General features: G+C 41.9%; 1 protein-coding gene across 9 annotated transcripts in view; it reads left to right on the plus strand.

Moving 5' to 3' along the window:
- Nucleotides 1-12922: 12922 nt before the first annotated feature.
- ANK2 (ankyrin 2) overlaps nucleotides 12923-18861 on the plus strand; it is a 185859-nt gene continuing 179920 nt past the window's right edge. For all 9 annotated transcript variants that reach the window (XM_066318357.1, XM_066318359.1, XM_066318380.1 and 6 more), the window contains exon 1: nucleotides 12923-13018. In XM_066318357.1, the coding sequence (XP_066174454.1) occupies nucleotides 12938-13018 (81 nt within the window). In that variant the 5' untranslated portion in view covers nucleotides 12923-12937. The remainder of the gene's footprint in view (nucleotides 13019-18861) is intronic.

An 18861-nucleotide genomic window follows, 5' to 3' on the forward strand; every position in this document is an offset into this window, starting at 1 on the left:
AATATTTTCGTTAAAACTGAAAACTAGGAAGAGTTACAAAAGTGACTTCTTGTGTTTCTCAAATGTTATCAAAACACAGGGTGTTTTTCTAACATTACAAATTCTGCAGGGCATGAACAAAAACTCATCATCAAGTGGGAAATTAATGAAAGCCTTTCTGCTGGAACAAAGTCTGCATATTTGCCATTAGCCTTTTTAATTTCTTCATATTTCAGATATGATTCTCTGTCTCTGTATTTAGAATCTGAAAACAGTTGTGGGCATACACATCTGAATAATGTTGCTCTTCTCTGGTAGGAAGCAAATCTGTCTTTTGACAACTGACGAGGTTTGTTTGCTGTGTACTTGTTTTTGTGGAATTGAAAGTCCTTTTCTTCTACCAGATTTTGATTGTCATCCTGCGAGGTAAAAATCAAGAACAAGTTTGTGTAAAAAAAGAGTGAAAAAGCCGTGTGAGATAAGCTGTACATCTGCTGCAGGAAGAAATTTATCTGGCAGATGAATAAACTGGTTCTGACTCTGCTAGAAGCAAGAAACCAGTCAGTAAAAAGATGCCTGGAGTGAGTGCTGTGACTGTGGCCAAGCCCAGTGCTCCCTGGTGGTTCTTATGATCCCACATGACCCGGGATCCTTTTCATCCCTCGCACGGTGGTTTCCAGGTTGTTTTCACTATTGTGCTTTCAAGTCTGCTTTGGGCCCTTCAAATATGAACTTATGAAATTCATAGTAGGCTTCAAAGTATGGCAGGGAAAAATACTGCTGAATTTTCTCTCTGTTAAAGGCTTATCACAAAGGAAATGAAATCCGATGGTTGCCACTCTGTGCGTTGGTTTCCGAAATGACTGCAAACCAGACTGGTTCTCCTGTAGCTAACTATTCCCAGCTGTTGTTTCACATTCCAAATTTTATGAGTATTTTTGCTGGCAACAGGGAATATTTTCAAGTCTTTGCAGGATAAAGCATCCATTTATTTTACATAAAGTATTTTGTTTATCTTTTCTGATTATTCTCTATGTTGAAATCTTGCCTGTGTTTCCAGAATGAAAATTTGCAATTGCAGTTACAGAGAGTTAAAAACAACCAGTTTCCTAAGTGTTCTATTAGCTCTGATGTTTTGAATCAGATTGGATTTCAAAATTGTCTGTGCTATTGTAGCTGGTTTTCCAGGACAGAAATGCTAAAGCCACTCTATACTCCCCGTCTGTGCTCATTAAGAATCCTGACTTCAGTGCAGGGAAAAGAAGCCATTATTAATGTATCTCTGTTATAAAAATGCAGCAAAACATATACTAAATATACACTGCCTATTTCAGTGAGAGCTGCTCTGTAATATTATAACCCAAATTTATTTGCTACCTGCTGTGGCGTCCTTTTGTTGGACTCAAACATTGCAGACTTTTGCCCAGATAATTGCGTATGTTAATTGCTGATCTGCAAACAGTGTGTTTATAACCCACAATTTATAGATAAAAGGTCTTTCTTCAGAGTTTTCTGGATTCACCCTGAAGTTGGGTTCTGTTCATTTAATTCACCAGCTTCGTGGTGTCTTATCAATTATGGATGAGGGTAGAAGTGTCTTTGGGTTTATTTGCTCTCCTCTCTATTTTGTTTGTTTCTTTGCACCAGTAGAAAAATTCCCATTGTGCTTGGACTGACCCCAGAAACTTCCATTCTTGTGTCTCAAGGTCAAGTTGTTCTTGTGGCTGGAGTAGAACTGTCCCTGTGCCATGAGGTTCTTCAGGTGCTCTTGTTCCTTCCCAGATTTTATTTCTAGTGACTTTCCAAGTTGGACTTTTCACTCTGCTGTACTGCCACCAGAAATGTGCCAAGATAACTAGTATCCTAAATCTGTGTTTAAAAAAATTGACAGTACTTCACAAGATATAGATGTTTTTAGAGGTTTTTTTAATTGACAAAGACACGGACCATTTACCAAAATATTTTTGGTGATAAATAGTGTATATTACCCAAAAATGTGGATCTTTTTTTTTTCTTTATTCAAAAGCTATTGAAAATACAGTAAGTTTAGCAAATGATTTGGAAGCAAAGAAAAAATTTGAAATGTGATGAACAAAAATAGGAGGGAGGAGGTCACCTTCCGTTCTCTTATACTGATATAAGTGTCAGCAGAAAAATGATTTTGTGGGAAAATGAACTCTTTTTGGATGAAGGGTGGGCTCAACAAACCAAAGGTGTGTTTGGAAGAATACTTGCATAGCATTTTTTCCCCCAAGTCCCTTTTGTTGCTGCTGCTGTGGAGTGAAAGAGTTTTCGTCACACAAGCAATAATTTCTGGAAATTATTTTCGCTCCTACTGTCTGAGAACCAACTCAGGTTTGTACTCTGTTCCTCCATTTCCCAGAGCAGGTGTCTCAGATGACAGCAATTGTGAACTTTTTCTTTATGGGCAAATTATCTTACATCATGTACATATCTTCTGGATGACCTTCATCCTCCAGAGCTTTGCAGATGAACATTTCTCCAGCAGTGTATTTGTATTCTTTTAAAAATTATTATTATTTTTCTACACTGAAGTGAGCTCCTGGTGTGCAGCAGAGTTGTTGCTCTTCCCTCTAATCCCCCTTCCTGTTTTACTCAAGAAGGAGAAGATTTCTCCCAGCAGCCGAAATGATCAGATAGAGTAAGTTAGGTCGTCTCAAGTACCTGTGTGGGCAGCAGTGACACCGACACAGCTCTTGGGGAGAGCATTTATCGAGGGGAATAATGTGAAAATCATCTCTGGTTGCTCTGAGCAGTGGCTCCAGACACTGCTGTCTCCCTAAGCCGAGGGGTCCCACACCAGCCCCAGGCTTGGCACTGGAGTAAACAGTGCTCCAGACACGGTCCCTGCTCTTCACTGGCACAGTTTCCTATTGAGACAGGGAGTTCAAGGCATTCATTGCTTTAAATGCTTTGGCTTAAGGTACTATAAACAGCAAACTGCTTCTAAAATCCAGTGTACCAGGGCTGTTTGCATTATGGTGTGTGAAGGAATGACCTGTCAGAAAGCAGGAGAGTAGACAGTGTAGCCATTTCCCTTGAAAAATTTGGGGGTTTTTGCTTTTCTTAGAGTGATTCATTCTGTTAGTCACCGTGGGAGTGTTAATTGCCACATGGTAAGAGCAGTGTCACCTTCATAAGGTAAATCTGAGAAAGTCAGGCTGGTACATGCCGTAATTTTTTGTTGGAGGAAGTGTCAGCTATAAAAGATGGTCTCTTCCAGTGTGTTTCCAAAATGGAGCTCACTGTTGGGCAGCATGTTCTGGTGGTAAGCTGATGTTTTTATTTAGGACTCATCATTGGTTTGATTATTAAATATAATTTACTTCTAAATTGTTATATATCTTCAGTAAGTTCTGCCTGTCCAGTGCAACTTGGAAAGCAGGAACAGCATTTGTTTCATACTGTTTAAGAATTCTGACCTAAAAACGTTTATGGCTTAAAGATGATTCAATCAAGGTTAAAAACTACACAGAAATGATGTGCCATTGTTTTACACTGATTTGCAGGACAGTTAAACTTACAGGCTGCTGTGGGAGTTTATTTTTTAATTACCCCCTGCAGCATGCATTTTAAGATCATCATGATACAGAAAAGCACTTAAATGTGATTAAATGCTTCACTGAATTAAAAAATCACTGAATGTGGTACTTGGCTGAGGACAGAGCAAAAGGGTCATCTGAAACTCAATTTCTCCTGTGTCATTTGCCAGAGTAGCTCAGAGCAGCCTCAGGACTGGGAGGGATCTCTTGTTGACCTTGGATGACCAAGGCACATCCACAGAAAATCCCAGCACAGTCTGGGCCTGAGCTTGTCTTCAGTCCAGACACTGTGCCACCGAGTGTCTTCTCTGAAAACAAAGAGAACAACTTATAACTCCTATTTTTTTCCTAATATTGCGAAAGTGGTTATTTTAAAAATATTTTTTACGGACTACAATACCTGTGGGTGAAATTAAAAAGGAAGTGCTTCCTACTTTTTAAATGTGTATTTCATTAAGTACATATTGGTACAGTTCCAAAGAGAATATTTTCTAACAAGATGGGTTTTCAGTAGAAGAATGTCAGCTTGACGAGCTGAAGTCTTCTTTTACAGTAAGGGAAGAACAAATTCTTTGTTAAACGTTACTCCAGTTTTTGTTGCTAAATATATAGACATGCAGTTTTTCTCTGGAAGTTGGAGGAAGTGTTTTTTCACTCAAGGCAAGAAACTGACCCAGATATTTGACTATGACACTTCAAAATGGAGCATTGTGGCAGGAAAAAATGGGGAGCAAGGAGATGCCAGTGTAGTGAGGCATAGAGTTTGAAGCTTTTTAGGGGGCAGGTATCATTCAAGGTCTCAGTACTCTGTGATTCCTCCCTGAGCCTAAAGAAACGTGACTGTGGAACAGCATGAAGGAATCCACCATGTAACAGTAATAATAATAATAATTGAAAATGAAACCTTGTGAAGAGCAGTAAAATCTTTTAAGAGACCATGACTTAGCAGAAGGTCCCCTCCTCTCTGGTCTTCACACAATCAGTTTGTAGTGAGATGCATTTGGTTACGTCCCTGATGGGGTTGGTGTATGGAGCAGTTGGACATGACAGCTTCAGAGCCACTCCTGGAGCGCCCCAGTGATGCTTGCTGACTGCCAAAGGAGCTGGTGTCAGTGGTGGATTAAGGCAGAAGAGTCTGTGATTCGTCTTGCCTGTAGAATATATATTTTCAGTTAATTAACCTTTTCTTTTGCTTCCGAAGTAATTCTTGCAAACCCTTTCCCATTTTGAACAACTTTCTAATGATGGATTTGACCTCTGATACCTAAGAGATGAGATCACTGAAATGGCAGAGGCTGTCAAATCAGGAAATCTCACTATCTGATCCTATCTCATATTTGAGTCCTTACTCATTGTATATATATATATATGTACATATACACACTTTAAAACTACACTGGAAGGAGTTAATGGAGAGTGCAGAGTTAGGAGAGGCTTTTGCAACCTCTGTTTGACCCAGTCATGTCTCAACATCACCACACAGGCTTCAATTACACATGCCCCTAATACTTTTTCCACCAGCTCCTGCTGCATTCGATGAACAAACTGATGATATATGTTTAATGAACAGCTATTCCACAGCTTGTTCCCCACTCGTTGCTCAATTTGTGGCCCCAGGCCTTATTTTAGAACATGTTGTTTAAACATCCCTTTGAAGACAGAATTATTAGTCCCTCTGGGTTCATCCATCCTGCTCATCAAAGTCCTATCCAATGTGTGGAAAATAATTAATTCATTTTCATTATGTTTCTGTTAAGTGAAGAGACACAATTACCCCTGTTCAGTGGATGGAATGCTGAAAGACAGGGAGATAAGTGATACTCAAAAGTTTTGCATCTTTGGACGCATAGTTGAGGAAAACAAGTTGGTTTTTTTTCCCCCAAGTTAGTGTATTTCATCTCACTGATCCCAGGTTGAAACTGTCCTTTTGACTGTGATTATGTCTGAGAGTTTTTAACCCTTGGAGGAAAAGATCACAAAGTGGAGGAGGAGCATCCAGAAAATGCAAAACTTTCTGCGAACAGCTTGTTTTAAAGCACCTGTCTTGTATGAAGCATGAGGAAGGGACAGATGGAGCAGCATGGGGGCTGTTATCTGCTGTGCCAATAGCTTGCTCTGGCTGTTAAGACCGTGTCCCATTCCTTGTCCTACACTGTGTATTCCAATTTCTCTGGATCTATCTGCAAATCAGACACCAGATGCCCTTGCTCTGGAATCTCCTGTGGATTCCTTGGTGTGGCCATCCTGGCCCTGAGAAGCAGGTGGCTCTGGTGAAGTAGCAGATTCAAAATTATGTTATTAGAGTATATAGAGCATCAGTACAGGTAGAACTAAAGCTACATGGGTCCCTTTGCTAGTTAGTTTTCCTTATTTCTGGAACAGCAGACAACCATCTGATCATCTTGACCTTTTCCTCCCCGCTTTTGGAAAATATCAGTTTTAGGAAGCACTGACTCTTCTGTCCATCTCCTCTTTTTCAACCTCCAGGGTCATTTCTCTGCCCATCCTGTGCCACCAGTACCATTCCCAGACTCAGCCCTAGTGGTTCTTCTTGCTAACAGTGTTGGCAATCCTGTTACCCTCTTTGTGGTTTTTGATCCAAAACATGTGGATGTAAAACCTTTAATAGCTATGCTCTTTCAGATAAGCATTTCAAATTCCCCTTGAGACAGTATCCAAACCCTTAAATTTAAGAGATGGGAATTTGATCAGAATATTTTACAGGAAAAAGAAAATGGTACCTAAGGAGAGAAGGTTCTATATAGCAATCATATCTAGCATCCTACTATCTAACATTGCCATTACTATAGCTTAGTGAGTAATGTTAGAGGCTCATTTGAGTACCTGGGAAAAAAAAATCATTCCTAATTTTGTTACATTCTGCTGAAAATGTGACACATTTCTGTTGTTGTTTGTGCTAACTAATATAAATACTGTATTTTATCAACCCATGACGCAAAGCTGTATTCTAATTTTCCTTTCTCTTATAACGGATTTCGGATTTAATTTCTGGTAGTTTTTCTTTGCCAGATGAACACAAGAAAAAAAAAGTCAAATCCTTTACTCCAAAATATAAATTAACAGTTATCAGAAGAAAAAATAATTGAAGGCATAAGAGAAGAATGCTTTGAGCTAGAAAGTCTCCATGGCAAGTGTCTGGTTACTATAGCAATCGCCATGGAGCATGTGACCAGCATGATAATTGCAGGGGACTTAAGAGCCTTTTCTCCCGCTGAAGTTTGATGTCTTCTCAACAGAGGTGTTACGTGAGGTCACATCCCTGCAATCCTGACTCCCAGATGGATGGATAATGCAAACGATCAATTTGCAGCTCCCACTGGGCAGAAAATGGTGCCTTCAGTTCATGGGTTTTAATTTGTTTGATCTACAGCACACCACAACTGAGGGCAGGAATTTCTTCTCCCTGGTCCAGCATGTTTTAAATCTGCATTTTGACTATTGGTTTGTGTAGCACTGATTGCTGAGTATGGGCTTTGTGGAGCACTTTGAGCTAGGCAGGCTACCCTATCTTTGCAGAACTTGGCTGATAATTTTGATGCAGAAGTACAGTAGGATCCCAGCAACTCAGGTGTGTTAATATTGAGGGACAAAGCAGCTTAGCATTGCATTAAATAACCCGTTGTTTTAAAGTTAATTTTTTTTTCTTTTCACATTTCTTCCCTGTGTCTAGTGAGTGTAGTGCCTTGGCTTCAATAACAAGAAAAAACATTAGAGGACACTCTTTCTAGAAGGAAAAGAATGTCAAATTTGTATTCTGCATTACTTAATTTTTTACTGGATATTTGGATAGGTGGCCTCTGATTCCTTCCAGCATATGGCACTGCTGACTTGACTTTCCTCAGTATTTAAAGGCTGTTGAGAATCCCACTAAAACATGTTAAATATTGTTAGTTCCTTGCAACTTTCATGGAATGATGCTTTTCTAGAGGACAGAAGCAACAAGGAATTAAAGTGATTAAATATATATATTTTAAACACGTATACAAGTTGTTAATAGTATCAAACTCATATGTTAAATTTTCATGATTTGGAAATATTTACTTTTGAAAGAAGAACCTTTTCTGCAATCCACACTTTCAGTATGACTGCACATTGTCAACTGTGTCGTATATGACAGATGATGACAGGGTACTACAACCTATTGTTCTTTACACAAGGATGCAGAGACATCCTCTTTGTTTTGAGGTTGCTACCAGCAACAGCTACTCCTCCGAGGAAATGAGTCACCCGAGTGTATTTGCCACAGGAATATTTGCTGTCTTTGTGCTGGGTGGAAATCAGTGACGTGAGGTGATGTGCAGCGCAGGTGTCAGGGGCCCATTCCCAGAGACCCTCTCCAACCTGGCCCAGGAAGAGGGGCTTAGCTCCTCCTGCTGTCCAAAGCACAGGTGCTGAACTGAAGAGTTCTGAGGAACTGTTTCCTTCAGAAATGGAGCTGGAAATCCTCATTTATTGTATTCTTACTTGTTTGCCTTTGCAAACGTGATTTCTTAAAACAACGGAAGGACATATCAGATGTATGTCCTGGAAGCTGGCTGCCTATTTTTTGGCTATCCTGCTGTCCTGAGATGATTAAATACCAAATCAATCGTGACTGTGTAACAGAAATCCAGATTAAAGAAAGAGTACTTTGTTTTGTGTTTTAGATTCAAACTCTGTAGCATTCCAGTACTTCTTAAACACATTTTCTACAAGGATAAGGGGAAATCGCTTCAAACTGACAGAGTGCAGCGTTATGTTGGGTATTAGTAAGAAATTGTTCACTCTGAGGGTGGTGAGGCTGAGGCTCTGGCTCTGGAGGTTGCCCAGAGAAGCTGTGATTGCCCCATCCCTGGAAATGTGCAAGGCCAGATTGGATGGGGCTTGGAGCAACCTGATCTAGTGGATGGTGTCTTTGCCCAAGACAGGAGGATTGGAACAAGATGGTCTGTAAGGATTCTGTGATTTTTAATGAAAAGCTATGACGTGGTTGGAGGAATCTGCTTATTAGTAATTTATGTTTGTCCTTTATACATTGAGGATGAAATAAATAGGGAGCACATAACAATGTGTAAGAATGCTTATTTGGGTGATAAGTGTCATTTTACTTAATCATCAGAAAAACGATTTTTTAGATTTTTAACTGTAATTAAATAGATGCATAGTTTATCTCTTTGCTGTTACAGCTCAGTTTAATGGCTCAGTGGTAAACCATAGGCAGCTGTTTCCCCTCCTGTGCCTTGCTCTGTTGTTGCTCTATTATCAGGATGGGCCAGATGAAGCTGAGGTTCAGCTCAAGGTAACCAGTGGAAACTCCTGCAGTGGTGGATCGATAGAATCCCACATGATTATCTGTGGTGCACTGCTGAGTAGACACAGAGCACTTAGCACACATGGTATTTAGAGGGGGTGCTATCATAAGCATTGAAGCAACTGAGAGAATATAGGTGTCACCGTTTTAACAATGACAGTATTTGCAATTACTCAGCTGGAATAGCTGAGTATTTTAATGCTTTTAACAACTGCTGCTAGGTGACAAATGCAGAGGGTTTGCTTTTAGGACAGGCCAGGTGGAGATGGGTCTCTGGAGGTCATAGTCCAGTCATTGTCTTGGATCACGGTCAGCCGGGCATGTTGCTCAGGACCATGCCTTGCAAAGTGTTGAGGATCTCTAAGGATTAAGAATTCAGAGTCTAGCTAGGTAATATGTTTCTTTACTTTTAAAGTGTTTCTCTACTTGTATTTCAATTTGTGCCTGTTGCTGGGTACAGCTGAGAAGAGCCTGTCTTCGTCTTTACTCTCTCCTATTTGACGTACTGATAAGACACCCCTGGTCTTCAGTTTCCAAAATGTGAATGTGGGAGTGTTCTGCCTTGTTGACAACACTGTTTATTTTTTTTTTTAATTTTTTTTTTTAATACATAGGCAATACAGGTGCAGAATATGAAGTAAGGTCAGGATGTAGAAGATGTGCTTCAACTAGACTAGAAAGTTCTAATTTTCATTGTGTAAATTCTGACTGTTACAGCAAACATCTTAATGGATCTGCTGCTGGTAAATTCAGCGGGAATGGAGCTGCTCTTGCAGGATTAAATTTTTAATTGCAGAAGCCACCTGTAATGCTGATATAAGGAATGACTCTGGGAAACCCTGTGTCAGACTGACAGTAGAGACATGCCTGAGGTAGTGATAAACCTGCTATCTTGCATGGCAGCAGTGACCCAGCTGCACCATTGCAGTGCTTGGTGCAGGCTGGAGCCGTCTGCCAGCAGCTGTAACAAGGACACTCTCCTTTGCCTTGGGTTTACATGACAATTAGGAATGAATTTGGGAACGAGGGTCTTGGGTCTGGAAAACACCCAATCAAAACTCAGCAAGGAAGCCCCTCTGACTGACCACACTGAGCAAATTAAAGGGATTCCTGTATCTGCTGCCTTTAATGATGAGGTACTGCAGGAAGCTTCTGGCAGTGCTTCAGGGAGAATGACCAGCACGCTGCTGAAAGACTTTTGGGGAGCTGCTTCACACTTTTGCATCATTTCTTCTCAGCTCACAAAGTAAATTTAAGCTGGGGTGAAATCCCTTCGATCAAAGCTGTCTGGAGGGGTAACTGTATGTTGTTAACCTGACACAGGCTGTTACATGAGGCTGGGGTTGAGATGTGGGGTGGATTTAGGAGAGTTGAGCAGCTGGATTTAGATGGAATGAAGACAGCCTGGAAACAACGTAACCGATGGGATACATCCATGGAAAGTCTCACCTAAACCCTCATTCATGGGAACTGTCCCATCATTAGTCACCAGCCGCTGCTCCTGGTTTTGTGGGTTCACAGATAGAGTTTGGAGATTTGATATTCCCTGTGCAAACTGCCGAGGGCTGACCAGGTATGTGACTACAGCCCTGTTTTAAGCCAGTTAAAAATTACTTTCTGTGTTATTCCCTGTGTTGAAAGTTTATGCCTACGTATTTTTTCCAGCTAATAAATTTTCTGAAGGAAATGGAATACACATACTATAATATTTTTTCCTAACTACTTTAAATGAGTGTGAATGCCTTCAGCATTTCTGAGTATTTAGGACTTACTTGGCTGTTTGGGTATTTCTGGGGCAGCTTGTGTGGTTCTCAGGGCTGGTTTTGTGCTGGTATCAGACCTGTTGTCAGTTGACACCCGCTGTGATTTCCAGGCTGGTTGGGTTAGGTTGGTTTGGTTTCATGCTGGATTTCTGGGATTGTGAGAAATGAAGAGTACTGATGTGCTGTTACTGAGCTAGAGTGTTTGTTTTCTTTGACTACACCTAAAACTGCACTGCCAAAGGTGAATGCCCAGGACTTGGAGAGAGGAGCTAGGAGCAGTTCAGGTTAATAAGGTTGTCATCCTTCAGCAAACTTGTACCTGTGAGTTTGGGGTGGTTTTGTAGCTGGAATACTTGTCACAACAGGCTTTTCCAGTGTTTTGTTTGTGGGCACTGTCACACTGTACCCTTGATTTGCCAGAGAGTTGTGTGACAACGCAACTCCCATAGAAAAAAGGGAAAGGTCAAGTGAGAAATGTGGATGGAAATTGGAAATCCTCAAACTGTGTCTTTCTGTCTCACTCCTCCCTCACACCTTCCAGCCTGCACTTAGCACTGGCTGCCTCCCCAGAGTGCAGCCCTTTTGCTACTCACAGTGACTCCCAGAGAATTCTTCCTTTCACCAGGCATCAAGCATTCCATCATTTAAGTCTCTCGGGAAAATCTGCTCATTTCCTGGCCATCGTGGAAGTCTCCGGCAATCCTGTTTCCTTGATTTTTGCAGCTAGAAGACTAAAAATAAATATAGAATTAAAACTATAATAAAAAGGCCCATCTCTAGGGACAGAGGGACAAGTGAGGGATTTGGCAGAGTGAGATAGTTTATTTTTGATCCCCTTTACATCACTGCAATATCACACATATCTGGCTTTTCAGAACCGTCATGCACAATTGTTAGTTACAAGAACCGTCATGTGTGATTGAAATTTACTTCATCTTTACACTGAGAAATATCCGTGATTTAATTTTTTCATAGTGCGGGAAACATTGTAAGAAGAAAACACACAATACATAGTCCCCAAATACCTCAACAATGTGCTTAACCCAAGAATCACTTATTGGGAATAAACAAATGTCAGACAAATGTAAATGACTTAGTTTGGTATGAGAAAGGGCTGGACAGGGGGAAGAATTTGTGCAAAATTTGACTAAAATGAAAAATGGGAGATGATCTCTCTCTTTAAAACTGGCGTTTGTGTTTGTAAATTAAAAGAATAGTTACATCTCCACAGGTTCCCCAAATGAATTCCGTGGATGTCTGACGCTGATAACAAATGACTGTTGTATATCTTCCCCAAAATCCTTGCTGTGACTGTGATTGCAGCTCTAATTATGGCATAACAGATGCAGTGTTGTATAGCACCCGCCTTCTTCAAGATCTGTAGCTCCCCTTACTTCTACATGAGTTTTCTCATTTTAGTCTAGAATTTACTACTGCTCGCAGTAACAAAGAAGTTGCTCTCAAAGTAAGGAAAAGAAAAAAAAATGATCTGGAGGTTGTTACACTGCTCACATTGTTGTTGTGCTGCAGATGTTCGTTGTGTTTGCAGACAGCGTGATTGTGGGAGAGTGAATTCATGCCTCACTGGGTCCTTTCCACTTTCTCCAGCCTCTCCTCTGCTGAGTAAGCAGTTAAAGGGAGTTTTTTTCTTTTGTTCCCCAGCCTTCGCTGCTGTTTGAGAAAAAGGGCGAGTTACTTGGCTGTTTTCTTTCAGCTGGAAGTGGAACAGCGGATTTTTTTTTTTCCTTGTAAAGTGATCATCAGAAGAAATAGAAGAGGACATTTACATGTGGATGTTGCGGTGCTGTTCTTCCGACCCAAGGAGGGCGTGACTCATTTTAGTAGTACAAGCTGAGTCCTTGCGCCGTGCCATTCACGCTGCCATTTTCTGCTTTGATAGTGACAGTGAGTCATCTCTTGGATGTTACAGTTGTGGCCGAACACCTCGCTCACGTGAATGGCTTTGGGACAGGGAAGGTGCATGAGCAGCATCTCGCGCCCTGGAAGTATCCGGGGGCAGGCTGCTTGGAGCAATCTCATCTTGCGGAGGGCTGCCCTGCCCACGGCAGTGAGCTGCACCTAGGAGATGAGCTTTAAGAACCTTTCCCAACCCCAAGCAGTCCGTGATTCCAGCAGCGTTTCTCCCCCGGAGCATCACTCGCCGCCCGGGCGCGCCGTCCCCGCCCCGCCGCCGCCACCACGGCGAGGCGGCCGCTGTGGCTGTGCCCGCCCCCGGCCCTGCCCCGGCGCTGCCACCCTCGGCGGGGCTGGGCTCGGAGCCTGCATGGCACGGCACGGCGCCGGCACTGCATCTCGCTAGGATGAACGAGGAGGCGGCTCAGAAGAGCGACGGCGGCGAGAAGTACAACGGCGGCAGCCAGCGGAGGAAGAGACCCAAGAAGGTGGGACCGGGAGCGGGGCTCGGGGTCGCGGAGCGCGGGGGGATGCTGCTGCCCTGCCTCCGCCGGCGAGGGGGTCTCTCCCCATCCGTTTCTATGCGGAATGGATCGCGTTGCCATAACCAGGCGGTTTTCTGTATTTTTTGTTCTGTTGAAGTTGCGGTCGTTCGGCAGTGGATGCTGCTCAGCGCAGGTTTCCCTCGGCTGCCCTTAAAGAGAGCGAGTGGTTTGTTTTGACAGAAGGTGGTATTGGCTCATGTGCTGCCACACATCCCTTTTCCTTCAGTCTACGGTGATGGAGGATTATGAACCTTTGGTTTGTTTTTCGGGAGGTGTTTCTTGAGGTTATATTGTAAACAGTCGTAGAGAGATCCGTTGCTGCCTGTTGTACCACCCGAGGCAATTTGGTGATGTTAATGGCAAATAACTGGGTAAAAACGTGAATTTGTCCAGCCACACCCAGTTGCCAGGGCACTTTCTCTGTGGGTCCGGTCTCTCTGTCACAAATGGTTGATTTTCAAGGTATAGCCTGCCGTGCCCGCTGCTTCAACCCCCTGCTTGAGGTAATCTCTTTTTAATGGCTTTAATTGCAGGCAGCTATTTATTTCTGTTTGGGCTTTCTCTCCCCTTTAGGAGGAGAGATGCCTGTGGTGCTGCATAATTATGACATAAACGGGTTTACACTTGTTCTCTCCTCTGCTTTTTTTATGTCAATTGTTATAACCTGGGTTACCCCACTGAAATGTGGGGGACTGCTTACAGGATGGAGAAGAATTATTTAATCCATACACAGCATACACTAATGAATTCTTCAGCCCCTCATTTTGCATAGAATTTGCATTTTAACCAACATTGTGCATGAGCAAGACAAATTGTTACAGATTGTAATAACACGCAGACATGTTCAGGGATTTCTGCATGGGCTTGGACCTGGTGAGGAAAAGCTCTTTTGAAATAGGTGACACTGTTAGGTCCCTTTTTATCAGAGAGGGAACGTACCTACAACCACAAGGGAATGAGAGAATCCAGTCTAAATGAGAATTTGAACAAAAAAACCCTCACCCCACCCCATTGTGCTTGGAATATTGCCTGGATCTCCACACAGTGGGGGATTTTATATAGCATCTTGGCCTTTTATTTAAGCAGAACCTAGTAGGAAAGAAGATATCTGCTTCGTCTCGCCTCTGAATTTGAAAGGTTTATTTGTGGGGTTATGGAAGACCATATAAGGAAGCAAAAATCAAAAGATTAGGTGCATAGCCAATGTTTTAATTGGACTGTTGAGTTATCTTGAAACAATATCATACTAGGAGGGAGGTTTTGAAGGTCTAAGGAGTCAAAGTGGGTGTTTGCATTGCTTCTTTTTTAATCTCTGTGTTTGTGCTTTCTTTTTTTCCCATTGTTTTCCAAGTAAAGTAGCCCACAGCCTTTCAAGGTTGCAACAACTGCCAAATGAATGCTTGGAAAGCATCTCTTATATTGAGTTTCCATATTCAGAGTCTTCCAACAGCTGATTCATCTTCATTTTTCAAAAGCGTAACAGATGCTTGGCTATCTTCTTTTACAACTAGAAAATATTAATGGGGCATTTTCAGTTGACAGATATTAAGTGAAAATATTGTTAATTCCTGAATTTGAGTGCCCTAGATGTTGGTGGCTCAGGTCTGGTTTTAGATAAGCTCTCACCAATCTTCACCCTCAGTGACTTCCTGAGGAAATACAGCTCCTGCCTTTGAAATTTCTTTTGAAAGTCTACAAATTATTTTCTGAAAACCTCAAAATTGGTAACTTTCTTGATAAGGGACATAGACTCTGGAATAGCTAAGAGTACAAGAATTCCAGGTTGAATTCCTCTGTGTTTTGACTAGGTAGGCACAATTTATTTTGGGAAGAAAGACAAAAGTGCAAGAGCTCCAAAATCCCAAGTAATGTAGCCTGTTTTCAGGTCCTGAACTACTTTTGCTGAACAAAGCTGCATTGCGCCAGCCAATATGCCCTCTATCTGTTCTGCGGAAGTTGATCCCTTTTGTGTGGATAATTAAATATTAATTGAGCTTGATGAGTTTGATCTAGGTATTGGGAGAGGCAGAGAGCGGCTCTTCTCCAATACAGCCTTCGGCTGGATCTTCTGTATTCCAGAAGGGTGTCCTAGCCAGGGAGCCAAGTAGGACTTCCTCTAATTTTCAGCAGTATCCTTTTTTCAGAATGTGTGCACACTTTAAAATAAGGTGGCTTCAGTTTTGTCCTAATACAAGCTGGGAAAAATCGGAGTTTTCATAGAATGGGGAAAATTTTTACCTATGCAAAGCCAAATTTAGTCCTTGTGGGGATGATGGTTGTGGCTTTGTGTGTTCTTGTGAGTCAGTGGGCTGCCTTAATAGGTTTGCTAATTCAATGGTAGGGTTGTGTATTTTCTTCCCATCATTACTGGGATACAATCAAGTTTGTGTTCCTGGGGAGAAAGTCCGCGTTCACTCCGTTCTAGTCCTGGAGAGCACAGGATCCAGTTGTGGGCAGAACTCACTCTGCTGCATGTGTAACTTCATGGAGATAGGCGTTGAAGGAGTAATGCAGTGAGCGATCTAGAATTTGTCATATATTGTTTTCCTTCTGTCTTTTGCCAAGTCTATTGCAAAGGGCTCAAGTACTAGATTATTAGAATTCTTTTCAAGGATTTTTTTTCATTTTAGAGTGTTTCAGATGAAAACCAAATACTGTTGGCCATCATGAGGAAAATGTAGCATGTTCCTATAGCTAACACTGAAAGCACTGATGGTAGAGGGACTTCTAGGATCCACAAGCTCTTCCTAAACTTACAGGTCTTTAGTAAACCACACTGTTAGTGGATCAATTCAGAAATAATCCATTTTGGCTTATTGCAGAATTCTAGTCTTGTTACTTGTATTGCTCATTCTTTAAGAAAAGTTAAAATCTTGGAATCAGACCCATAATGGAAACCTTGAAGGAAGTTGTAGTGTTGATTTAAAGGAGCAGAAATGAGACTTCCTTTTCTAACTTAAGCATAATCTTCTATTTTAAATAAAATTGGCTGCATTATGTGAAGTACTTCCAGTGGAAGCTGTATGCTTGCTAACGGAATCGTTACAGTGTACAAGCTAATCCTTTTAATTAATTTCAATTACTTAAGACTTTTTATTCCATGCATAAGGTAATTGAGACCCATTTTGGAATACAAGTGTCGTGTTGGTCACTTACGTTTAAGAACGAGAATCCCGATGTACACAAAACATGTGAAGAGGGATTGCCAGAAGAGAGAGCCTGTCCTACACAGAATCCAGAGGAGCTTGGCTTTAGTGCCCTCAAGCAAAGGCAACCTGAGGGGAAAAGGAAATGAGGCTCCTCTGCAGCCTTCTAATAGGTTTAATCAGATAAAACGCCAAGAGAAACTTAATTATGTATGAGATATGATTTCTCTAACATATCACTGGACTGGATTCAACTCCTTCGAGGAGGTCCCTCTTGCTCCCATGTTTCTGTGCTTTCCTCTGCATCATTTACAGTGTCATAATAATGCTACACAGTCCTTTAATTGGTGGCAAATGTGGCATTTAAATATTTAAAAATGCTTCTGTTGTGGTTTGAAAGTAAAACGAGTGAGTGGCTCCAAGTCAGAAATACAATTTAATGAGAGGAAAAGGGAAAAAATATAAAATAAAATAAATGCAATAATACAAAAAGACCACTGTCAGAGTCAGAATACAACCTGATCAGGGTGATGGAAGCAGTCCAGGTAAGGTGGTCTTCCTGAAGTAGTGATCCCATAGAAAGGTCTGATAGCCCGTGTCCTCTGCGAATCCAGTGGGTGAGGGCTGCTTCTACTGTCCCAAATCCCAGCTTATATCCAGGTGAGAATGCTTGGCTCCTCCCTGTGGGCGGAGCATCTCCCAATGGGATGATGAGTGATACAGGAGGTCCTTGATGGCCCATTAAAGAGAGATAACACCCGGAGGGAGTTATCTACGGGTCATGCACAAGGCATTGATGGGCCATGAACAGAAGGCACCCAGAGGGAGGGGGCCTGGGGAGAGCACTGCTCCAAAAATTGGATTCATCAGTTCATGAAGATGGTGATAGAATACATCCTGTACTACAACCCAGGACAGCTTCTTTTTACCTGGTTATTTCACTCTTGCCACTACCAAATTTAGTGGAAAATTCAATGCCATCAAAAAAGCGTTTTTCAGTGACCATCTCTCCTGAAATTGGTATGAGGACTGGTAGGACAGCAGTTCCAGTCCTCTGCGTGGTGTTTCCCTGAATTGCCCTCATTCCACGCTTGCCAAGTCCCATCATACCTTCTCTAGTTGCTGCCCTTTGCCCCCGTCTGCTGTTATTACTGGTGACAGACCAGTAGCTGTGGTGACACTGCTCTCGGCTGTGCTGTTTGGTGGCCCAACCAGAATTAAACCAGTGCTCCACCTGAGAGAGATCGTGTCCTCTAGCTTTAGAAGAAAGGAGGTTTTCCTTCAGTCAATGAGCAGTAAATTGAAGAGGCAGAAAAAAGCTAAGGAGAAAAACCACAGGCTTTTCTTTCTTTCAGCAGTAGATGTCTGAAAGACCTTATCACTAGGGAAAAGTGGTAGTTTCAAGTTAACCCAATTCACTGGCGTTCAATATGGCTAATTTTATTGGTAACACAGCTGCTGTAAGTCTTATTCTTCTTTCAGCTGAACCAGTGAGAGAGAACTGGAACTGCTTTGCTTTCAGAAGAGCTATAATCCAATGTACAGAGCTATAATCCAGTGTACGTGAAAGTAAATGGGCAGCTATATGGTTCTAGAATTTGCTCTGTACAGAAAAGAATACATAGAGAAAAAAATAAACTTCTTTTAAAGTCATGGACAGGTTTGTTAAGAGTGTTAAGGGTCAAACCAGTTGTATTCCTAATGTCTGCTCTGTGCTTTAAAGTGGTTTGTACTATTGTTAATCTGATGCAACTCCACTGCTATTCCTGCGTTATTGAAATCAGGATTTGCTTGTTCCCTTTGCCTTTTATTCCTGTCACGAGTCTTCCAGCACATTTTGTGCCAGGTGTAAAACTAACATTTTAGCTTCAAATGCTTTGCTGTATTTAGCTTTAGTTGCTATGTGTGATGGTATCAACCCAAAAACGATGTGCATTTCTCCCACTATGGGATAGAAGGTCTCACCTCTGTGCCCCTGGTTGCATCAGCACTCCATGCTTCCATCACAATAGCTCTATGGTGAGTGACACTCTGGAGAAATTATTTCCATTTATTTAGAGCAACAAGACAGGGAAAATAATGACGTGTGCTAGAGCTGAACATCTGAACCAGAGCCTTTTGTGGTTTTGCGGTTTTTTTTTTAGCATCATAAAGCGTGTGAGACAGAGAGTACACATGGTCTGGGCCCCGTGGCTGAGCCTGGCTTTTCTAGCTCCCTGTGTTCCAGTGTGACACGGTCATTTCAGCCATTACTGTGCTCTGTTGGATTGAGTCAATAAGCAAGTCTTAGGTCTAACACAACTATTTGGAAGGTTAAATTTGTTAATTGTGGCCTTTAAAGGTAATATATATATATTGTTTTAAAAAAATGTTATTGTTTTTATAACAGAGTAAAAGGAATCTGCAAAGGGATGGAGTTGTTGTAGTGTATTAGCAGACTTGTGCCAGTGCTGCATTTCCCAGGTTAAATGCTGTGAAAACAAGAGGGAAATGATCTGGATCAGTGCTGTTATAGGGGTGATGTGGCTGGTTGAGCCTGCACCTGCCTGCCGCCCATTCCAGGCTCCCCATTTACCATTCACCGTTCTTGCTCGTTTTCACCAATGCTCGGCAAACATCAGCGGAGTCCCTCCTTCCCCA

The sequence above is a fragment of the Sylvia atricapilla genome, chromosome 4 (assembly GCF_009819655.1).
Source record: "Sylvia atricapilla isolate bSylAtr1 chromosome 4, bSylAtr1.pri, whole genome shotgun sequence".
NCBI lineage: Eukaryota > Metazoa > Chordata > Aves > Passeriformes > Sylviidae > Sylvia > Sylvia atricapilla.